General features: G+C 48.2%; 1 protein-coding gene across 1 annotated transcript in view; it reads right to left on the bottom strand.

Annotated features, from left to right (window-relative positions):
* The window catches only part of LOC311100663 (prolyl hydroxylase EGLN3-like), a 39422-nt gene that overhangs the window by 10650 nt on the left and 9575 nt on the right, over positions 1 to 19197 (bottom strand). Inside the window, exon 2 of the mRNA XM_084141596.1 lies at positions 6028 to 6147. Coding sequence (XP_083997722.1) covers positions 6028 to 6147 — 120 coding nt within the window. The remainder of the gene's footprint in view (positions 1 to 6027; positions 6148 to 19197) is intronic.

Consider the following 19197-nt stretch of genomic DNA (forward strand, 5'->3'; position numbering starts at 1 on the left):
AGGAGACCTAGGAGACCTAGTGGAGTAACACACTAAGTCTAGGAGACCTAGGAGACCTAGTGGAGTAACACACTAAGTCTAGGAGACCTAGGAGAGTAACACACTAAGTCTAGGAGACCTAGGAGAGTAACACACTAAGTCTAGGAGACCTAGGAGAGTAACACACTAAGTCTAGGAGACCTAGGAGAGTAACACACTAAGTCTAGGAGACCTAGTGGAGTAACACACTAAGTCTAGGAGACCTAGGAGACCTAGTGGAGTAACACACTAAGTCTAGGAGACCTAGGAGAGTAACACACTAAGTCTAGGAGACCTAGGAGAGTAACACACTAAGTCTAGGAGACCTAGGAGACCTAGTGGAGTAACACACTAAGTCTAGGAGACCTAGGAGACCTAGTGGAGTAACACACTAAGTCTAGGAGACCTAGGAGAGTAACACACTAAGTCTAGGAGACCTAGGAGAGTAACACACTAAGTCTAGGAGACCTAGGAGAGTAACACACTAAGTCTAGGAGACCTAGTGGAGTAACACACTAAGTCTAGGAGACCTAGGAGAGTAACACACTAAGTCTAGGAGACCTAGTGGAGTAACACACTAAGTCTAGGAGACCTAGGAGAGTAACACACTAAGTCTAGGAGACCTAGTGGAGTAACACACTAAGTCTAGGAGACCTAGGGGAGTAACACACTAAGTCTAGGAGACCTAGTGGAGTAACACACTAAGTCTAGGAGACCTAGGAGAGTAACACACTAAGTCTAGGAGACCTAGTGGAGTAACACACTAAGTCTAGGAGACCTAGGAGACTAACACACTAAGTCTAGGAGACCTAGGAGAGTAACACACTAAGTCTAGGAGACCTAGGAGAGTAACACACTAAGTCTAGGAGACCTAGGAGAGTAACACACTAAGTCTAGGAGACCTAGGAGAGTAACACACTAAGTCTAGGAGACCTAGGAGACCTAGGAGACCTAGGAGAGTAACACACTAAGTCTAGGAGACCTAGTGGAGTAACACACTAAGTCTAGGAGACCTAGGAGAGTAACACACTAAGTCTAGGAGACCTAGGAGAGTAACACACTAAGTCTAGGAGACCTAGGAGAGTAACACACTAAGTCTAGGAGACCTAGGAGAGTAACACACTAAGTCTAGGAGACCTAGGAGAGTAACACACTAAGTCTAGGAGACCTAGGAGAGTAACACACTAAGTCTAGGAGACCTAGGAGACCTAGTGGAGTAACACACTAAGTCTAGGAGACCTAGGAGAGTAACACACTAAGTCTAGGAGACCTAGGAGAGTAACACACTAAGTCTAGGAGACCTAGGAGACCTAGTGGAGTAACACACTAAGTCTAGGAGACCTAGGAGACCTAGTGGAGTAACACACTAAGTCTAGGAGACCTAGGAGAGTAACACACTAAGTCTAGGAGACCTAGGAGAGTAACACACTAAGTCTAGGAGACCTAGGAGAGTAACACACTAAGTCTAGGAGACCTAGGAGAGTAACACACTAAGTCTAGGAGACCTAGTGGAGTAACACACTAAGTCTAGGAGACCTAGGAGACCTAGTGGAGTAACACACTAAGTCTAGGAGACCTAGGAGACTAACACACTAAGTCTAGGAGACCTAGGAGAGTAACACACTAAGTCTAGGAGACCTAGGAGACCTAGTGGAGTAACACACTAAGTCTAGGAGACCTAGGAGAGTAACACACTAAGTCTAGGAGACCTAGGAGACTAACACACTAAGTCTAGGAGACCTAGGAGACCTAGTGGAGTAACACACTAAGTCTAGGAGACCTAGGAGAGTAACACACTAAGTCTAGGAGACCTAGGAGAGTAACACACTAAGTCTAGGAGACCTAGGAGAGTAACACACTAAGTCTAGGAGACCTAGGAGAGTAACACACTAAGTCTAGGAGACCTAGGAGAGTAACACACTAAGTCTAGGAGACCTAGGAGACCTAGGAGACCTAGGAGAGTAACACACTAAGTCTAGGAGACCTAGTGGAGTAACACACTAAGTCTAGGAGACCTAGGAGACCTAGTGGAGTAACACACTAAGTCTAGGAGACCTAGGAGAGTAACACACTAAGTCTAGGAGACCTAGGAGAGTAACACACTAAGTCTAGGAGACCTAGGGGAGTAACACACTAAGTCTAGGAGACCTAGGAGAGTAACACACTAAGTCTAGGAGACCTAGTGGAGTAACACACTAAGTCTAGGAGACCTAGGAGAGTAACACACTAAGTCTAGGAGACCTAGGAGAGTAACACACTAAGTCTAGGAGACCTAGGAGAGTAACACACTAAGTCTAGGAGACCTAGGAGACCTAGGAGAGTAACACACTAAGTCTAGGAGACCTAGGGGAGTAACACACTAAGTCTAGGAGACCTAGGAGACCTAGGAGAGTAACACACTAAGTCTAGGAGACCTAATGGAGTAACACACTAAGTCTAGGAGACCTAGGAGACCTAGTGGAGTAACACACTAAGTCTAGGAGACCTAGGAGAGTAACACACTAAGTCTAGGAGACCTAGGAGAGTAACACACTAAGTCTAGGAGACCTAGGGGAGTAACACACTAAGTCTAGGAGACCTAGGAGAGTAACACACTAAGTCTAGAAGACCTAGTGGAGTAACACACTAAGTCTAGGAGACCTAGGAGAGTAACACACTAAGTCTAGGAGACCTAGGAGAGTAACACACTAAGTCTAGGAGACCTAGGAGAGTAACACACTAAGTCTAGGAGACCTAGGAGACCTAGGAGAGTAACACACTAAGTCTAGGAGACCTAGGGGAGTAACACACTAAGTCTAGGAGACCTAGGAGACCTAGGAGAGTAACACACTAAGTCTAGGAGACCTAGGAGAGTAACACACTAAGTCTAGGAGACCTAGTGGAGTAACACACTAAGTCTAGGAGACCTAGGAGACCTAGTGGAGTAACACACTAAGTCTAGGAGACCTAGGAGAGTAACACACTAAGTCTAGGAGACCTAGGAGAGTAACACACTAAGTCTAGGAGACCTAGGAGAGTAACACACTAAGTCTAGGAGACCTAGGGGAGTAACACACTAAGTCTAGGAGACCTAGGAGAGTAACACACTAAGTCTAGGAGACCTAGGAGAGTAACACACTAAGTCTAGGAGACCTAGGAGAGTAACACACTAAGTCTAGGAGACCTAGGAGACCTAGGAGAGTAACACACTAAGTCTAGGAGACCTAGGGGAGTAACACACTAAGTCTAGGAGACCTAGGAGACCTAGGAGAGTAACACACTAAGTCTAGGAGACCTAGGAGAGTAACACACTAAGTCTAGGAGACCTAGTGGAGTAACACACTAAGTCTAGGAGACCTAGGAGACCTAGTGGAGTAACACACTAAGTCTAGGAGACCTAGGAGAGTAACACACTAAGTCTAGGAGACCTAGGAGAGTAACACACTAAGTCTAGGAGACCTAGGAGAGTAACACACTAAGTCTAGGAGACCTAGGGGAGTAACACACTAAGTCTAGGAGACCTAGGAGAGTAACACACTAAGTCTAGAAGACCTAGGAGAGTAACACACTAAGTCTAGGAGACCTAGGAGAGTAACACACTAAGTCTAGGAGACCTAGGAGAGTAACACACTAAGTCTAGGAGACCTAGGAGAGTAACACACTAAGTCTAGCAGACCTAGGAGACCTAGGAGAGTAACACACTAAGTCTAGGAGACCTAGGATACCTAGGAGAGTAACACACTAAGTCAAGGAGACCTAGGAGAGTAACACACTAAGTCTAGGAGACCTAGGAGACCTAGTGGAGTAACACACTAAGTCTAGGAGACCTAGGAGAGTAACACACTAAGTCTAGGAGACCTAGTGGAGTAACACACTAAGTCTAGGAGACCTAGGAGAGTAACACACTAAGTCTAGGAGACCTAGGAGAGTAACACACTAAGTCTAGGAGACCTAGGAGAGTAACACACTAAGTCTAGGAGACCTAGGGGAGTAACACACTAAGTCTAGGAGACCTAGGAGACCTAGGAGAGTAACACACTAAGTCTAGGAGACCTAGGGGAGTAACACACTAAGTCTAGGAGACCTAGGAGACCTAGGAGAGTAACACACTAAGTCTAGGAGACCTAGTGGAGTAACACACTAAGTCTAGGAGACCTAGGAGACCTAGTGGAGTAACACACTAAGTCTAGGAGACCTAGGAGAGTAACACACTAAGTCTAGGAGACCTAGGAGAGTAACACACTAAGTCTAGGAGACCTAGGAGAGTAACACACTAAGTCTAGGAGACCTAGGGGAGTAACACACTAAGTCTAGGAGACCTAGGAGACCTAGGAGAGTAACACACTAAGTCTAGGAGACCTAGGGGAGTAACACACTAAGTCTAGGAGACCTAGGAGACCTAGGAGAGTAACACACTAAGTCTAGGAGACCTAGGGGAGTAACACACTAAGTCTAGGAGACCTAGGAGAGTAACACACTAAGTCTAGGAGACCTAGGGGAGTAACACACTAAGTCTAGGAGACCTAGGAGAGTAACACACTATGTCTAGGAGACCTAGGAGAGTAACACACTAAGTCTAGGAGACCTAGGAGAGTAACACACTAAGTCTAGGAGACCTAGGAGAGTAACACACTAAGTCTAGGAGACCTAGGAGAGTAACACACTAAGTCTAGCAGACCTAGGAGAGTAACACACTAAGTCTAGGAGACCTAGGAGAGTAACACACTAAGTCTAGGAGACCTAGGAGAGTAACACACTAAGTCTAGCAGACCTAGGAGAGTAACACACTAAGTCTAGGAGACCTAGGAGAGTAACACACTGTGTGTCAGATATTACTTGAGATTGGTTATTGAACTACAGTAAGAGAAGTGGATCAACACCCGGTAATGGAAATACAGTAACAGAATTACATCATGGATCCTTGATCTGTATGCATAACTATGGATATGTAATTTTAAATGTAATTCTCATGTTTTACAAGTTTGGACAGCGCAGCACAGCAGAGTAGAGTTCAGTACAATACAATACAGCAGAGCAGAGTAGAGTTTAATACAGTACACTACACTACAATACAGTACAACAGACTACGGTTCAGTACAGAAGAGTCATGTTCAGTACAATACAGCACAGCAGACTAGGGTTCAGTACAATACAACACAGTACAGTAGAGCAGAGTTCAGTACAATACAGTACAGCAGCGTAGAGTTCAGTTCAGTACATTACAGCAGAGTAGAGTTCAGTACAATACAGTACAGCAGAGCAGAGTAGAGTTTAATACAGTACACTACACTACAATACAGCACAGCAGACTAGGGTTCAGTACAATACAACACAGTACAGTAGAGTAGAGTTCAGTACAATACAATACAGCAGAGTAGAGTTCAGTACAATACAGTACAGCAGAGCAGAGTAGAGTTTAATACAGTACACTACACTACAATACAGTACAACAGACTACGGTTCAGTACAGAAGAGTCATGTTCAGTACAATACAGTACAGCAGAGTAGAGTTCAGTAAAATACAGTACAGCAGAGTAGAGTTCAGTACAATACAGCAGAGTTCAGAACAATACAGCACAATAGACTAGGGTACAATACAATACAGTACAGCAGAGTGTAGTTCAGTACAATAGAGTAGCGCAGAGTTCAGTACAGTAGAGTTCAGTACAATACAGTATAGCAGAGTAGAGTTCAGTACAGAACAATACAGTCCAGCAGAGTAGAGTTCAGTACAATACAAAACAGCAGAGTAGAGTTCAGTACAGTAGAGTTCAGTACAGTAGAGTTCAGTACAATACAGTCCAGCAGAGTAGAGTTCAGAACAATACAGTCCAGCAGAGTTCAGTACTACACTGTACTATACTGTACTGTACTACTGTATTATACTGTACTACTGTATTGTCCTGTACTAAAGTATTGTACTACTGTAGTGTACTGTATTGTATTATGTACTACTGTATCCTACTGTACTGTACTACTGAACTACTGTAAGGTATTGTACTACTGTAGACAGTAATAATAGTAATATACCTTGGCGTCCCAGTCTTTATTTAGGTAGTAGATACAGGTGACACATCGCCCGTCTCCGTTCGGGTTGTCCACGTGGCGTACGTATCCGGTCCCGTTGCCTGGGTAACACGCAACCATCGCCTAGACAACAGAACAGAAACAGAAAGATGATTAGAAGGAGAAGATTAGTCCTGACTCTTCTAAATAACACATGGATGCAATGCAATGCGCTTCACAGGAAAACACTCATAAAAAAACAAGGAAAATGCAAACCAAAATATTTACTAGACAACAAACATAAGAGCATTAAAACAAAAGAATATAGAATAACAACTGAAGGACTAAAAGCCTCCTGAGGAAAAGCAACGCTAAAAAATGTGTGTTTTAAGATCTCTTTTAAACATGTCCACAGTTTCATCCCCCCTCAGGTTCTCTGGCAGGCTATTCCAGAGGCTGGGGGCATAGTAACTAAAGGCTGCCTCTCCATGCCTCTTGGTCCAGTTTCATCCCCCCTCAGGTTCTCTGGTAGGCTATTCCAGAGGCTGGGGGCATAGTAACTAAAGGCTGCCTCTCCATGCCTCTTGGTCCAGTTTCAGCCCCCCTCAGGTTCTCTGGTAGGCTATTCCAGAGGCTGGGGGCATAGTAACTAAAGGCTGCCTCCCCATGCCTCTTGGTCCTGGGCTTTGGGGTAGTTAAAAGGCCAGTGCCAGAGGACCTGAGGGACCTACTGGGTACATAACTTAAAAGCATGTCTGACATGTATTGGGGTGCACAATCATGGATTGATTTAAAAACCAATATAATAATTAATTCTAAAACTCACAGGCAGCCAGTGCAGAGACCTTAAAACCGGTGTAATGTGTGCTCTCTGTCTGGACTTGGTCAGTACCCGTGCTGCAGCATTCTGTATGTTTTGCAGTTGACCAATGGCTTTCTTGGGTAGACCAGACAGGAGAGCATTACAGTAGCCTGCTTGTAATAAAAGCATGGATGAGTCTCTCTGTATCAGCCTGAGAGAGTCTCTCTGTATCAGCCTGAGGGAGTCTCTCTGTATCAGCCTGAGGGAGTCTCTCTGTATCAGCCTGAGGGAGTCTCTCTGTATCAGCCTGAGGGAGTCTCTCTGTATCAGCCTGAGGGAGTCTCTCTGTATCAGCCTGAGGGAGTCTCTCTGTATCCGCCTGAGAGAGTCTCTCTGTATCAGCCTGAGAGAGTCTCTCTGTATCAGCCTGAGGGAGTCTCTCTGTATCAGCCTGAGGGAGTCTCTCTGTATCAGCCTGAGGGAGTCTCTCTGTATCCGCCTGAGGGAGTCTCTCTGTATCCGCCTGAGAGAGTCTCTCTGTATCAGCCTGAGAGAGTCTCTCTGTATCAGCCTGAGGGAGTCTCTCTGTATCAGCCTGAGGGAGTCTCTCTGTATCAGCCTGAGAGAGTCTCTCTGTATCAGCCTGAGAGAGAAACGGACTCACCTTGGCAATGTTCCTCAGGTGGTAAAAAGCTGTTTTGGTCACATTCCTGATGTGTGATTCGAAATAGAGTTCAGAATCTAAAATAACACCTGGGTTTTTTACCTGGTGTTTTATCTCTATTGCCTGTGAATTAAAATGTGCGTCCAGATTCTCTCTCTGTGCTTTGGCTCCAACAATAAGTACCTCGGTCTTGTCTTGATTTAGCTGGAGGAAGTTGTGAGCCATCCAAGTATTTAAATCACTAATACAGTCTAACAATTTATCCGTGAAGCTAAAATCCTCTGGAGACACCGAAATGTAAAGTTGTGTATCGTCTGCGTAGCAGTGAAAATCAATGGCGTGCTTTCTGATAACGCTGCCAAGGGGTAACATACATAAACTAACAACATTAACTAGTCTAACTGTCATGATTAATCTAGGAGAAGATTAGTCCTGACTCTCCTAAGTAACGTGAGAACAGAATAACTCAAAACAACATTAACTGGACTGACTGTCATGAGACAGCCTCCCTCACACTGCAGCACACTCTGCACGGCACGTAGCAGATCCATTAAAACATACTCCCTCTGGAGAGGGGCCAGAGTCCGAGTTTACCCCCGTTTACTCCCTCTGGAGAGGGGCCAGAGTCCGAGTTTACCCCCGTTTACTCCCTCTGGAGAGGGGCCAGAGTCCGAGTTTACCCCCGTTTACTCCCTCTGGAGAGGGGCCAGAGTCCGAGTTTACCCCAGTTTACTCCCTCTGGAGAGGGGCCAGAGTCCGAGTTTACCCCAGTTTACTCCCTCTGGAGAGGGGCCAGAGTCCGAGTTTACCCCAGTTTAGTCCCTCTGGAGAGGGGCCAGAGTTCCAGTTTACCCCCGTTTACTCCCTCTGGAGAGGGGCCAGAGTCCGAGTTTACCCCAGTTTACTCCCTCTGGAGAGGGGCCAGAGTCCGAGTTTACCCCAGTTTACTCCCTCTGGAGAGGGGCCAGAGTCCGAGTTTACCCCAGTTTACTCCCTCTGGAGAGGGGCCAGAGTCCGAGTTTACTCCCTCTGGAGTGGGGCCAGAGTCCGAGTTTACTCCCTCTGGAGAGGGGCCAGAGTCTGAGTTTACCCCAGTTTACTCCCTCTGGAGAGGGGCCAGAGTTCCAGTTTACCCCCGTTTACTCCCTCTGGAGAGGGGCCAGAGTCCGAGTTTACCCCAGTTTACTCCCTCTGGAGAGGGGCCAGAGTCCGAGTTTACTCCCTCTGGAGTGGGGCCAGAGTCCGAGTTTACTCCCTCTGGAGAGGGGCCAGAGTCCGAGTTTACCCCAGTTTACTCCCTCTGGAGAGGGGCCAGAGTCCGAGTTTACCCCAGTTTACTCCCTCTGGAGAGGGGCCAGAGTCAGAGTTTACCCCAGTTTACTCCCTCTGGAGAGGGGCCAGAGTCCGAATTTACCCCAGTTTACTCCCTCTGGAGAGGGGCCAGAGTCCGAATTTACTCCCTCTGGAGTGGGGCCAGAGTCCGAGTTTACCCCAGTTTACTCCCTCTGGAGAGGGGCCAGAGTCCGAATTTACCCCAGTTTACTCCCTCTGGAGAGGGGCCAGAGTCCTAGTTTACCCCCTCTGGAGAGGGGCCAGAGTCCGAGTTTACCCCAGTTTACTCCCTCTGGAGAGGGGCCAGAGTCCGAGTTTACCCCAGTTTACTCCCTCTGGAGAGGGGCCAGAGTCCGAGTTTACCCCAGGTTACTCCCTCTGGAGAGGGGCCAGAGTCCCAGTTTACCCCAGTTTACTCCCTCTGGAGAGGGGCCAGAGTCCCAGTTTACCCCAGTTTACTCCCTCTGGAGAGGGGCCAGAGTCCGAGTTTACCCCAGTTTACTCCCTCTGGAGAGGGGCCAGAGTCCGAGTTTACCCCAGTTTACTCCCTCTGGAGAGGGGCCAGAGTCCCAGTTTACCCCAGTTTACTCCCTCTGGAGAGGGGCCAGAGTCCCAGTTTACCCCAGTTTACTCCCTCTGGAGAGGGGCCAGAGTCCGAGTTTACCCCAGTTTACTCCCTCTGGAGAGGGGCCAGAGTCCGAGTTTACCCCAGTTTACTCCCTCTGGAGAGGGGCCAGAGTCCGAGTTTACCCCAGTTTACTCCCTCTGGAGAGGGGCCAGAGTCCGAGTTTACCCCAGTTTAACCCCTCTGGAGAGGGGCCAGAGTCCGAGTTTACCCCAGTTTACTCCCTCTGGAGAGGGGCCAGAGTCCGAGTTTACCCCAGTTTACCCCCTCTGGAGAGGGGCCAGAGTCCGAGTTTACCCCAGTTTACTCCCTCTGGAGAGGGGCCAGAGTCCGAGTTTACCCCAGTTTACTCCCTCTGGAGAGGGGCCAGAGTCAGAGTTTACCCCAGTTTACTCCCTCTGGAGAGGGGCCAGAGTCCCAGTTTACCCCAGTTTACTCCCTCTGGAGAGGGGCCAGAGTCCGAGTTTACCCCAGTTTACCCCAGGGAGAGGGGCCAGAGCCCGAGTTTACCCCAGTTTACTCCCTCTGGAGAGGGGCCAGAGCCCGTAGAACCCCTCCCGTGGGTCTATTGTAGACTGCTTTAAGGGTGAGACACACCCTCTTCTTCTGCAGACAGCTTTAAACACACTGATAGAGGCCGTATGTCCCTCTGTCCTACACCAGCCGTATGTCCCTCTGTCCTACACCAGCCGTATGTCCCTCTGTCCTACACCAGCCGTATGTCCCTCTGTCCTACACCAGCCGTATGTCCCTCTGTCCTACACCAGCTGTACGTCCCTCTGTCCTACACCAGCCGTGTGTCCCTCTGTCCTACACCAGCTGTGTGTCCCTCTGTCCTACACCAGCTGTGTGTCCCTCTGTCCTACACCAGCCGTATGTCCCTCTGTCCTACACCAGCCGTATGTCCCTCTGTCCTACACCAGCCGTATGTCCCTCTGTCCTACACTAGCTGTGTGTCCCTCTGTCCTACACCAGCCGTATGTCCCTCTGTCCTACACCAGCCGTATGTCCCTCTGTCCTACACCAGCCGTATGTCCCTCTGTCCTACACCAGCTGTATGTCCCTCTGTCCTACACCAGCTGTACGTCCCTCTGTCCTACACCAGCCGTATGTCCCTCTGTCCTACACCAGCTGTGTGTCCCTCTGTCCTACACCAGCTGTGTGTCCCTCTGTCCTACACCAGCCGTATGTCCCTCTGTCCTACACCAGCCGTATGTCCCTCTGTCCTACACCAGCCGTATGTCCCTCTGTCCTACACCAGCCGTATGTCCCTCTGTCCTACACCAGCTGTGTGTCCCTCTGTCCTACACCAGCCGTATGTCCCTCTGTCCTACACCAGCCGTATGTCCCTCTGTCCTACACTAGCTGTGTGTCCCTCTGTCCTACACCAGCCGTATGTCCCTCTGTCCTACACCAGCCGTATGTCCCTCTGTCCTACACTAGCTGTGTGTCCCTCTGTCCTACACTAGCTGTGTGTCCCTCTGTCCTACACTAGCTGTGTGTCCCTCTGTCCTACACTAGCTGTGTGTCCCTCTGTCCTACACCAGCTGTATGTCCCTCTGTCCTACACTAGCTGTGTGTCCCTCTGTCCTACACTAGCTGTGTGTCCCTCTGTCCTACACTAGCTGTGTGTCCCTCTGTCCTACACCAGCTGTATTGCTGGAAAGGTGCAAAGCAAAACATGGAGTGACTGACGCAAGCCACTGGAGATACATATGCATACGTACATAAGCCACTAGAATGAGTTGTACATGTGAGATGTGCAGAGCTGTTCTTTCCATGGAGAACTGGTTGTCTTGGTTACCTGAGCAAAATAAGCTCTGGTTTGTGTCTCCCAAACACACCAGCCAGGTTACAACAACAGAGTGGTGACAAACACCCACAGGCGGGTCCAGACCCACCCACCCACAGGCGGGTCCAGACCCACCCACCCACAGGAGGGTCCAGACCCACCCACCCACAGGCGGGTCCAGACCCACCCACCCACAGGCGGGTCCAGACCCACCCACCCACCCACAGGCGGGTCCAGACCCACCCACCCACCCACAGGCGGGTCCAGACCCACCCACCCACAGGCGGGTCCAGACCCACCCACCCACAGGCGGGTCCAGACCCACCCACCCACAGGAGGGTCCAGACCCACCCACCCACAGGCGGGTCCAGACCCACCCACCCACAGGCGGGTCCAGACCCACCCACCCACAGGCGGGTCCAGACCCACCCACCCACAGGCGGGTCCAGAGTCAATACATCACTAGGTCTAGACTACATCTAGCCTTGTTCAACAGATGGGATAGGATCGCTTTACAGATATGGAACAGACAAGATTTACCACCCAAACCCACTCCCGTTTTCCTAAATAAATAGTGACAAACCAATAAATGATTTATATGAACAGCATGGCGTGAAATGGAACTGTTAAATTATATGCAATGTCTAAACCAAGTCTTCTCTATGACCTTCTCTGCTCTGCGATCGGCATGATTCATCATCAACGCTCAGGGTCACACAACGCATATCAATATGGAGTTCAATTGGTTTAGACTGTTTGGAAGTTGACAGACTTCGACCATGCAGTGTGGTTGGTTAAAGTGATTTCTGTCCTCATCATGAAATTATCAACTTTACCCTTTATATCTACTGATTGTTTCAAGCAAAACTACCAAGACTATTTCTGATGGTGAACCTGAACAATAACATCTAACGCCCCGTTTAGCACGTAACCTACCTTCAGCCAGATGAGCGTCCAGCGGTAGCTTAGCTTAAATGGTAAGACACCATTTTCAACAGCATTTGATAAGAATAACCAAAGCAAATTACATTGGTTGTCACTCAACTAATAAAGCCTAATATTTTACAAACATTTGAATGCTAAAAGGTGATGTGCAGATGTGCCAGATCAGGAATAGGCCTACCTCTCATTGGTCAGCGTGCGAATCTGCGCATAGATGGCGCCGGAGAAGATGGCTGCCGTTTTACAGCCCTCTAACCAATTGTACTATTATGTGTGTTTTTTCGCGTTATTTGTAATTTATTCTGTACATAATGTTTCTGCCATCGTCTCTTATAACCAAAAAGAGCTTCTGGATATCAGGACAGCGATTACTCACCTCGTATTGGACAAAGATTCTTCAACAAGTCGGACGCAAAGGATATCCTACAGACACCCGACAAGGCCCAAATCCCCGTCATTCGCATGAGAAAGAGACTGAGATATTGTGGACATAGGTCGGGGTGCCTTGTAAGGATCCGACGGCGAGCAAGTAAACTGCCTCTTCCATCAATCCTATTAGCCAATCTTCAATCATTTGAGAACAAATTGGACGACCTAAGATTGCGGTTATCCTACCAACGGGACATTACAAATTGTAATATCTTATGTTTCACCGAGTCGTGGCTGAACGACGACATGGATAACATACAGCTAACGGGCTATACGCTACATCGGCAGGATAGAACGGCTGACTCCGGTAAGACAAGGGGTGGCGGTCTGTGTATATTTGTAAACAACAGCTGGTGCACAAAATCAAATACTAAGGAAGTCTCGAGGTTTTGCTCGCCTGAGGTAGAGTATCTTATGATAAGCTGTAGACCACACTATTTACCAAGAGAGTTCTCATCTATATTTTTCATAGCTGTCTATTTACCACCACAAACCAATGCTGGCATTAAGATTGCACTCAATGAGCTGTATAAGGCCATAAGTAAACAGGAAAACGCTCATCCAGAGGCAGCGCTCCTAGTGGCCGGGGACTTTAATGCAGAGAAACTTAAATCCGTTCTACCTAATTTCTACCAGCATGTTAAATGTGCAACCAGAGGAAAAAAAACTCTAGACCACCTTTACTCCACACACAGAGGCGCATACAAAGCTCTCCCTCGCCATCCATTTGGCAAATCTGACCATAACTCTATCCTCCTGATTCCTGCTTATAAGCAAAAACTAAAGCAGGAAGTACCAGTGACTCGGTCAATAAAAAAAGTGGTCAGATGACTCAGATGCTAAGCTACAGGACTGTTTTGCTAGCACAGACTGGAACATGTTCCGGGATTCTTCCGATAGCATTGAGGAGTACACCACATCAGTCACTGGCTTCATCAATAAGTGCATCGATGACGTCGTCCCCACAGTGACCGTACGTACATACCCCAACCAGAAGCCATGGATTACAGGCAACATCCGCACTGAGCTAAAGAGTAGAGCTGCCACTTTCAAGGAGCGGGACTCTAACCCGGACGCTTATAAGAAATCCCGCTATGCCCTCCGATGAACCATCAAACAGGCAAAGAGTCAATACCGGACTAAGATTGAATCCTACTACACCAGCTCTGATGCTCGTCGGATGTGGCAGGGCTTGAAAACTACGGCCGCGACCGGGAGACCCATGGGGCGGCGCACAATTAGCCAGCGTCGTCCAGGGTAGGGGAGGGAATGGCCGGCAGGGATGTAGCTCAGTTGGTAGAGCATGGCGTTTGCAACGCCAAGGTTGTGGGTTCGATTCCCACAGGGGGCCAGTATGAAAATGTATGCACTCACTTAACTGTAAGTCGCTCTGGATAAGAGCGTCTGCTAAATGACTAAAATGTAAAATGTAAATGTTTCAAGCGGACCATCTTAGTGCCCAAGGACACTTAGATAACCTGCCTAAATGACTACCGACCCGAAGCACTGACGTCTGTAGCCATGAAGTGCTTTGAAAGGCTGGTCATGGCTCACATCAACACCATTATCCCAGAAACCCTAGACCCACTCCAATTTGCATACCGCCCCAACAGATCCACAGATGATGCAATCTCTATTGCACTCCACACTGCCCTTTCCCACCTGGACAAGAGGAACACCTACGTGAGAATGCTATTCATTGACTACAGCTCAGCGTTCAACACCATAGTGCCCTCAAAGCTCATCACTAAGCTAAGGATCCTGGAACTAAACACCTCCCTTTGCAACTGGATCCTGGACTTCCTGACGGGCCGCCCCCAGGTGGTAAGGGTAGGTAACAACACATCTGCCACGCTGATCCTCAACACGGGGGCCCCTCAGGGGTGTGTGCTCAGTCCCCTCCTGTACTCTCTGTTCACCCATGACTGCATGGCCAGGCACGACTCCAACACCATCATTAAGTTTGCCGACGACACAACAGTGGTAGTCCTGATCACCGACAACAATGAGACAGCCTATACGGAGGAGCTCAGAGACCTGGCCGTGTGGTGCCAGGATAACAACCTCTCCCTCAACGTGACCAAGACAAAGGAGATGATTGTGGACTACAGGAAAGAAGAAAAAAAAGAGGACTGAGCACGCCCCCATTCTCATCGACGGGGCTGTAGTGGAACAGGTTGAGAGCTTCAAGTTCCTTGGTGTCAACAGTTAAATAGGTTTCGTTGTCCTTATTACATTTACATTTATATCATTTAGTGGGAGACCCCGAACCTGGAGAGGGGCTGACGTCTGGGTCTGGACTGAAGCCGCTGACCAGAGCTGGACCGGGCACCGGTGGAGCGGACTGCTCAGGCTCCGGACTGGAGCCGCTGACCGGAGCTGGACTGGACCCCGGTGGAGCGGACTGCTCTGGCTCCGGAGTGGAGCAGCTGACCGGAGCTGAACTGGGCACCGGTGGAGCGGACTGCTCTGGCTCCGGAGTGGAGCAGCTGACCGGTGCCGGACTGGACACACGCACTACTGGCTTGGTGCGAGGAGCAGGAACAGGCCGGACCGGACTGGCGACGCGCACCACTGGCCTGGTGCGAGGGACAGGAACAGGCCGGACCGGGCTGGCGACGCGCACCACTGGCTTGGTGCGAGGGGCAGGAACAGGCCGGGCCGGGCTGGCGACGCGCACCACTGGCTTGGTGCGAGGGGCAGGAACAGGCCGGGCCGGGCTGGCGACGCACACCACTGGCTTGGTGCGAGGAGCAGGAACGGGCCGGACCGGACTGGCGACACGCACGACTGCCTAACCAGCTCCTCTCGCCGTGCCTCTACACTTTCCTTCTCCCTTTTAGCCTCCTGTAGCGCCTCCCTCTGACCGAATAACTCCTGCTCCCTCTGAACCAATAGCCCCGTAACATGGTGGCCTCCTCTCCTAACCTGCAGATTCGCCCTTCCACGGCCTCCTGCTGCCTCGTCATTCTCACCGTGTGCCCCCCCAAATTTTTTTTATTGGGGTTGCCTCTCGGGTCTCCGTCGTCGGCACTCCTCTTCCCGTGAGGACTCCTCCGGGAGCCCCCACGAGTTAGGGAACAGAAACTCGTCGTCGTCGTCATCCTCCGACTCCTCAGTATAATACTGTTCCCAATCCTCTTCCCATGGTCGTAGGGACCCAATCTGAAAACCAACCGGGTGCAGTGGTCGGTGCTCTTCTCTCTCGCTCCCCGAACACCCCTTTAGCCCCCCCCCCAAAAAAAAATATTGGGGCTGCTTCTCGGGCCTCCTCTCCTGCCTGGGCTTCCTTCTTCGCCCAGGGTCCTTTTCCCGAAAATATCTCCTCCCATGACCACCAATTGCCCACCTGTGACATGGCTACTCTCTCCGCCTGGGCACGCTGCTTGGTCCTCGTTTGGTTTCTGCTCGTTCATAGACCAAGGCGCAGCGTGATATGCTGATATTTAAACGAATAAACAACGACAAAACAATAAACGAACCGAAACGTGAAGTCCAAGGTAGACACAACTAGTGCCAATAGGCTGCCTAAGTATGGGCCCCAATCAGAGACAACGAGCGACAGCTGCCTCTGATTAGGAACCACACCGGCCAACATAGATCTAGACATACTAGATCCAAACATAGAAAATACAACATAGAAAATCACACCCTGACTCAACAAATAAGAGTCCCCAGAGTCAGGGCGTGACAGCTAGCTAACGTGTCCGCTAATATCGGTGATACAACGTCACTGCCCACCTGTGTAATGATCATGCTGATTAAAAATCTTCTTGATATGCCACACCTGTCAGGTGGATGGATTATCTTGGCAGAGGAGAAATACTCACTAACAGGGATGTAAACACATTTGTGCACAACATTTGAGAGAAATGAGCTTTTTGTGCGTATGGAACATTTCTGGGATCTTATATTTCAGCTCATGAAACATGGGATCAACCCTTTACATGCTGCGTTTATATTTTTGTTCAGTGTACAGTTGAAGTCGGAAGTTTACATACACTTAGGTTGGAGTCATTAAAACTTGTTTTTCAACCACTCCACAAATTTCTTGTTAACAAACTATAGTTTTGGCAAGTTGGTTAGGACATCTACTTTGTGCATGACACAAGTAATTTTTCCAACAACTGTTTACAGACAGATTATTTCACTTATAATTCACTGTATCACAATTCCAGTGGGTCAGAAGTTTACATACACTAAATTGACTGTGCCTTTAAACAGCTTGGAAAATTCCAGAAAATGATGTCACGGCTTTAGAAGCTTCTGATAGGCTAATTGACATAATTTGAGTCAATTGGAGGTGTACCTGTGGATGTATTTCAAGGCCTACCTTCAAACTCAGTGCCTCTTTGCCTTACATCATGGGAAAATCAAAAGAAATCAGCCAAGACCTCAGAAAAAAAATTGTAGACCTCCACAAGCCTGGTTCATCCTTGGGAGCAATTTCCAAACGCCTGAAGGTACCACGTTCATCTGTATAAACAATAGTACGCAAGTATAAACACCATGGGACCACGCAGCCGTCATACCGCTCAGGAAGGAGACGCGTTCTGTCTCCTAGAGATGAACGTACTTTGGTGCGAAAAGTGCAAATCAATCCCAGAACAACAGCAAAGGACCTTGTGAAGATGCTGGAGGAAACAGGTACAAAAGTATCTATATCCACAGTAAAACGAGTCCTATATCGACATAACCTGAAAGGCCACTCAGCAAGGAAGATTCCACTGCTCCAAAACCGCCATTAAAAAGCCAGACTACGGTTTGCAACTGCATATGGGGACAAAGATCGTACTTTTTGGAGAAATGTCCTCTGGTCTGATGAAACTAAAAAAGAACTGTTTGGCCATAATGACCATCGTTATGTTTGGAGGAAAAAGGGGGTTGCTTGCAAGCCGAAGAACACCATCCCAACCGTGAAGCACGGGGGTGGCAGCATCATGCTGTGGGGGTGCTTTGCTGCAGGAGGGACTGGTGCACTTCACAAAATAGATGGCATCATGAGGAAGGAAAATTATGTGGATATATTGAAGCAACATCTCAAGATATAAGTCAGGAAGTTAAAGCTTGGTGGCAAATGGGTATTCCATATGGACAATGACCCCAAGCATACTTCCAAAGTTGTGGCAAAATGGCTTAAGGACAACAAAGTCAAGGTATTGGAGTGGCCATCACAAAGCCCTGACCTCAATCCTATAGAAAATGTGTGGGCAGAACTGAAAAGGCGTGTGCGAGCAAGGAGGCCCACAAACCTGACTCAGTTACACCAGCTCTGTCAGGAGGAATGGGCCAAAATTCACCCAATTTATTGTGGGAAGCTTGTGGAAGGCTACCCAAAATGTTTGACCCAAGTTAAACAATTTAAAGGCAATGCTACCAAATACTAATTGAGTGTATGTAAACTTCTGACCCACTGGGAATGTAATTAATGAAATTAAAGCTGAAATAAATAATTATCTCTACTATTATTCTGACATTTCACATTCTTAAAATAAAGTGGTGATCCTAACTGACCTAAGGCAGGGAATTTTTACTAGGATTAAATGTCAGGAATTGTGAAAAACAGAGTTTAAATGTATTTGGCTAAGGTGTATGTAAACTTCCGACTTCAACTGTATATACAGTGCCTTGCAAAATTATTCAGACCCTTTGGATTTCTTCACATTGTGTTAAAAAGAAGGATTAAAATGGTATGTGGGAAAGGATGCATACATAAAATATAATAATTACATAAGTATTCAGCTCCCCGTGTCAATCGATGTTAGAAAAACCTGGGCATCGATTACCCAAGGAGACTCACAGCTGTAAGCTTTGCACACCTGGATTGGGCAATATTTGGCTATTTATTTTTGTATTCTCATCAGGATGTTAGACAGCAACTTTCAAGTCCTAAAGCAGGCTGAACAGCACCATTGATCTCTAACCAGGCTGAACAGCACCATCTATCTTAACCCAGGCTAAACAGCACCATCTATCTTAACCCAGGCTAAACAGCACCATCTATTTTAAACCAGGCTAAACAGCACCATCTATTTTAAACCAGGCTGAACAGCACCATCCATCTTAACCCAGGCTGAACAGCACCATCTATTTTAAACCAGGCTGAACAGCACCATCTATTTTAAACCAGGCTGAACAGCACCATCTATTTTAAACCAGGCTGAACAGCACCATCTATTTTAACCCAGGCTGAACAGCACCATCTATCTTAACCCAGGCTAAACAGCACCATCTATCTTAACCCAGGCTAAACAGCACCATCTATCTTAATAACAGATTAACTCAGAACAGAAGCATGTGAGATCATTTCAGGTATAGAGAAAGTTGCTGGGAAACTTCTTAGTTGTGTCCCAAATAGCACCCTATTTCCTAACCTATTCTGGCCTACTACACCCACAGGGCCCTGGTCTAAAGTAGTGCACTATATAGTACCATTGTTGGTCGGCAATTATCTGTAAATCATCAGTGGTATATTGACCCACGGGTATTATAGTTATGTGTGGTCCTCTGTAGCTCAGCTGGTAGAGCACGGCGCTTGTAACGCCAAGGTAGTGGGTTCGATCCCCGGGACCACCCATACCCAAAAAAAAAAATGTATGCACGCATGA

This window comes from Coregonus lavaretus (genome assembly GCF_964263955.1).
Source record: "Coregonus lavaretus genome assembly, chromosome: 25".
Classification (NCBI taxonomy): Eukaryota; Metazoa; Chordata; class Actinopteri; order Salmoniformes; family Salmonidae; genus Coregonus; species Coregonus lavaretus.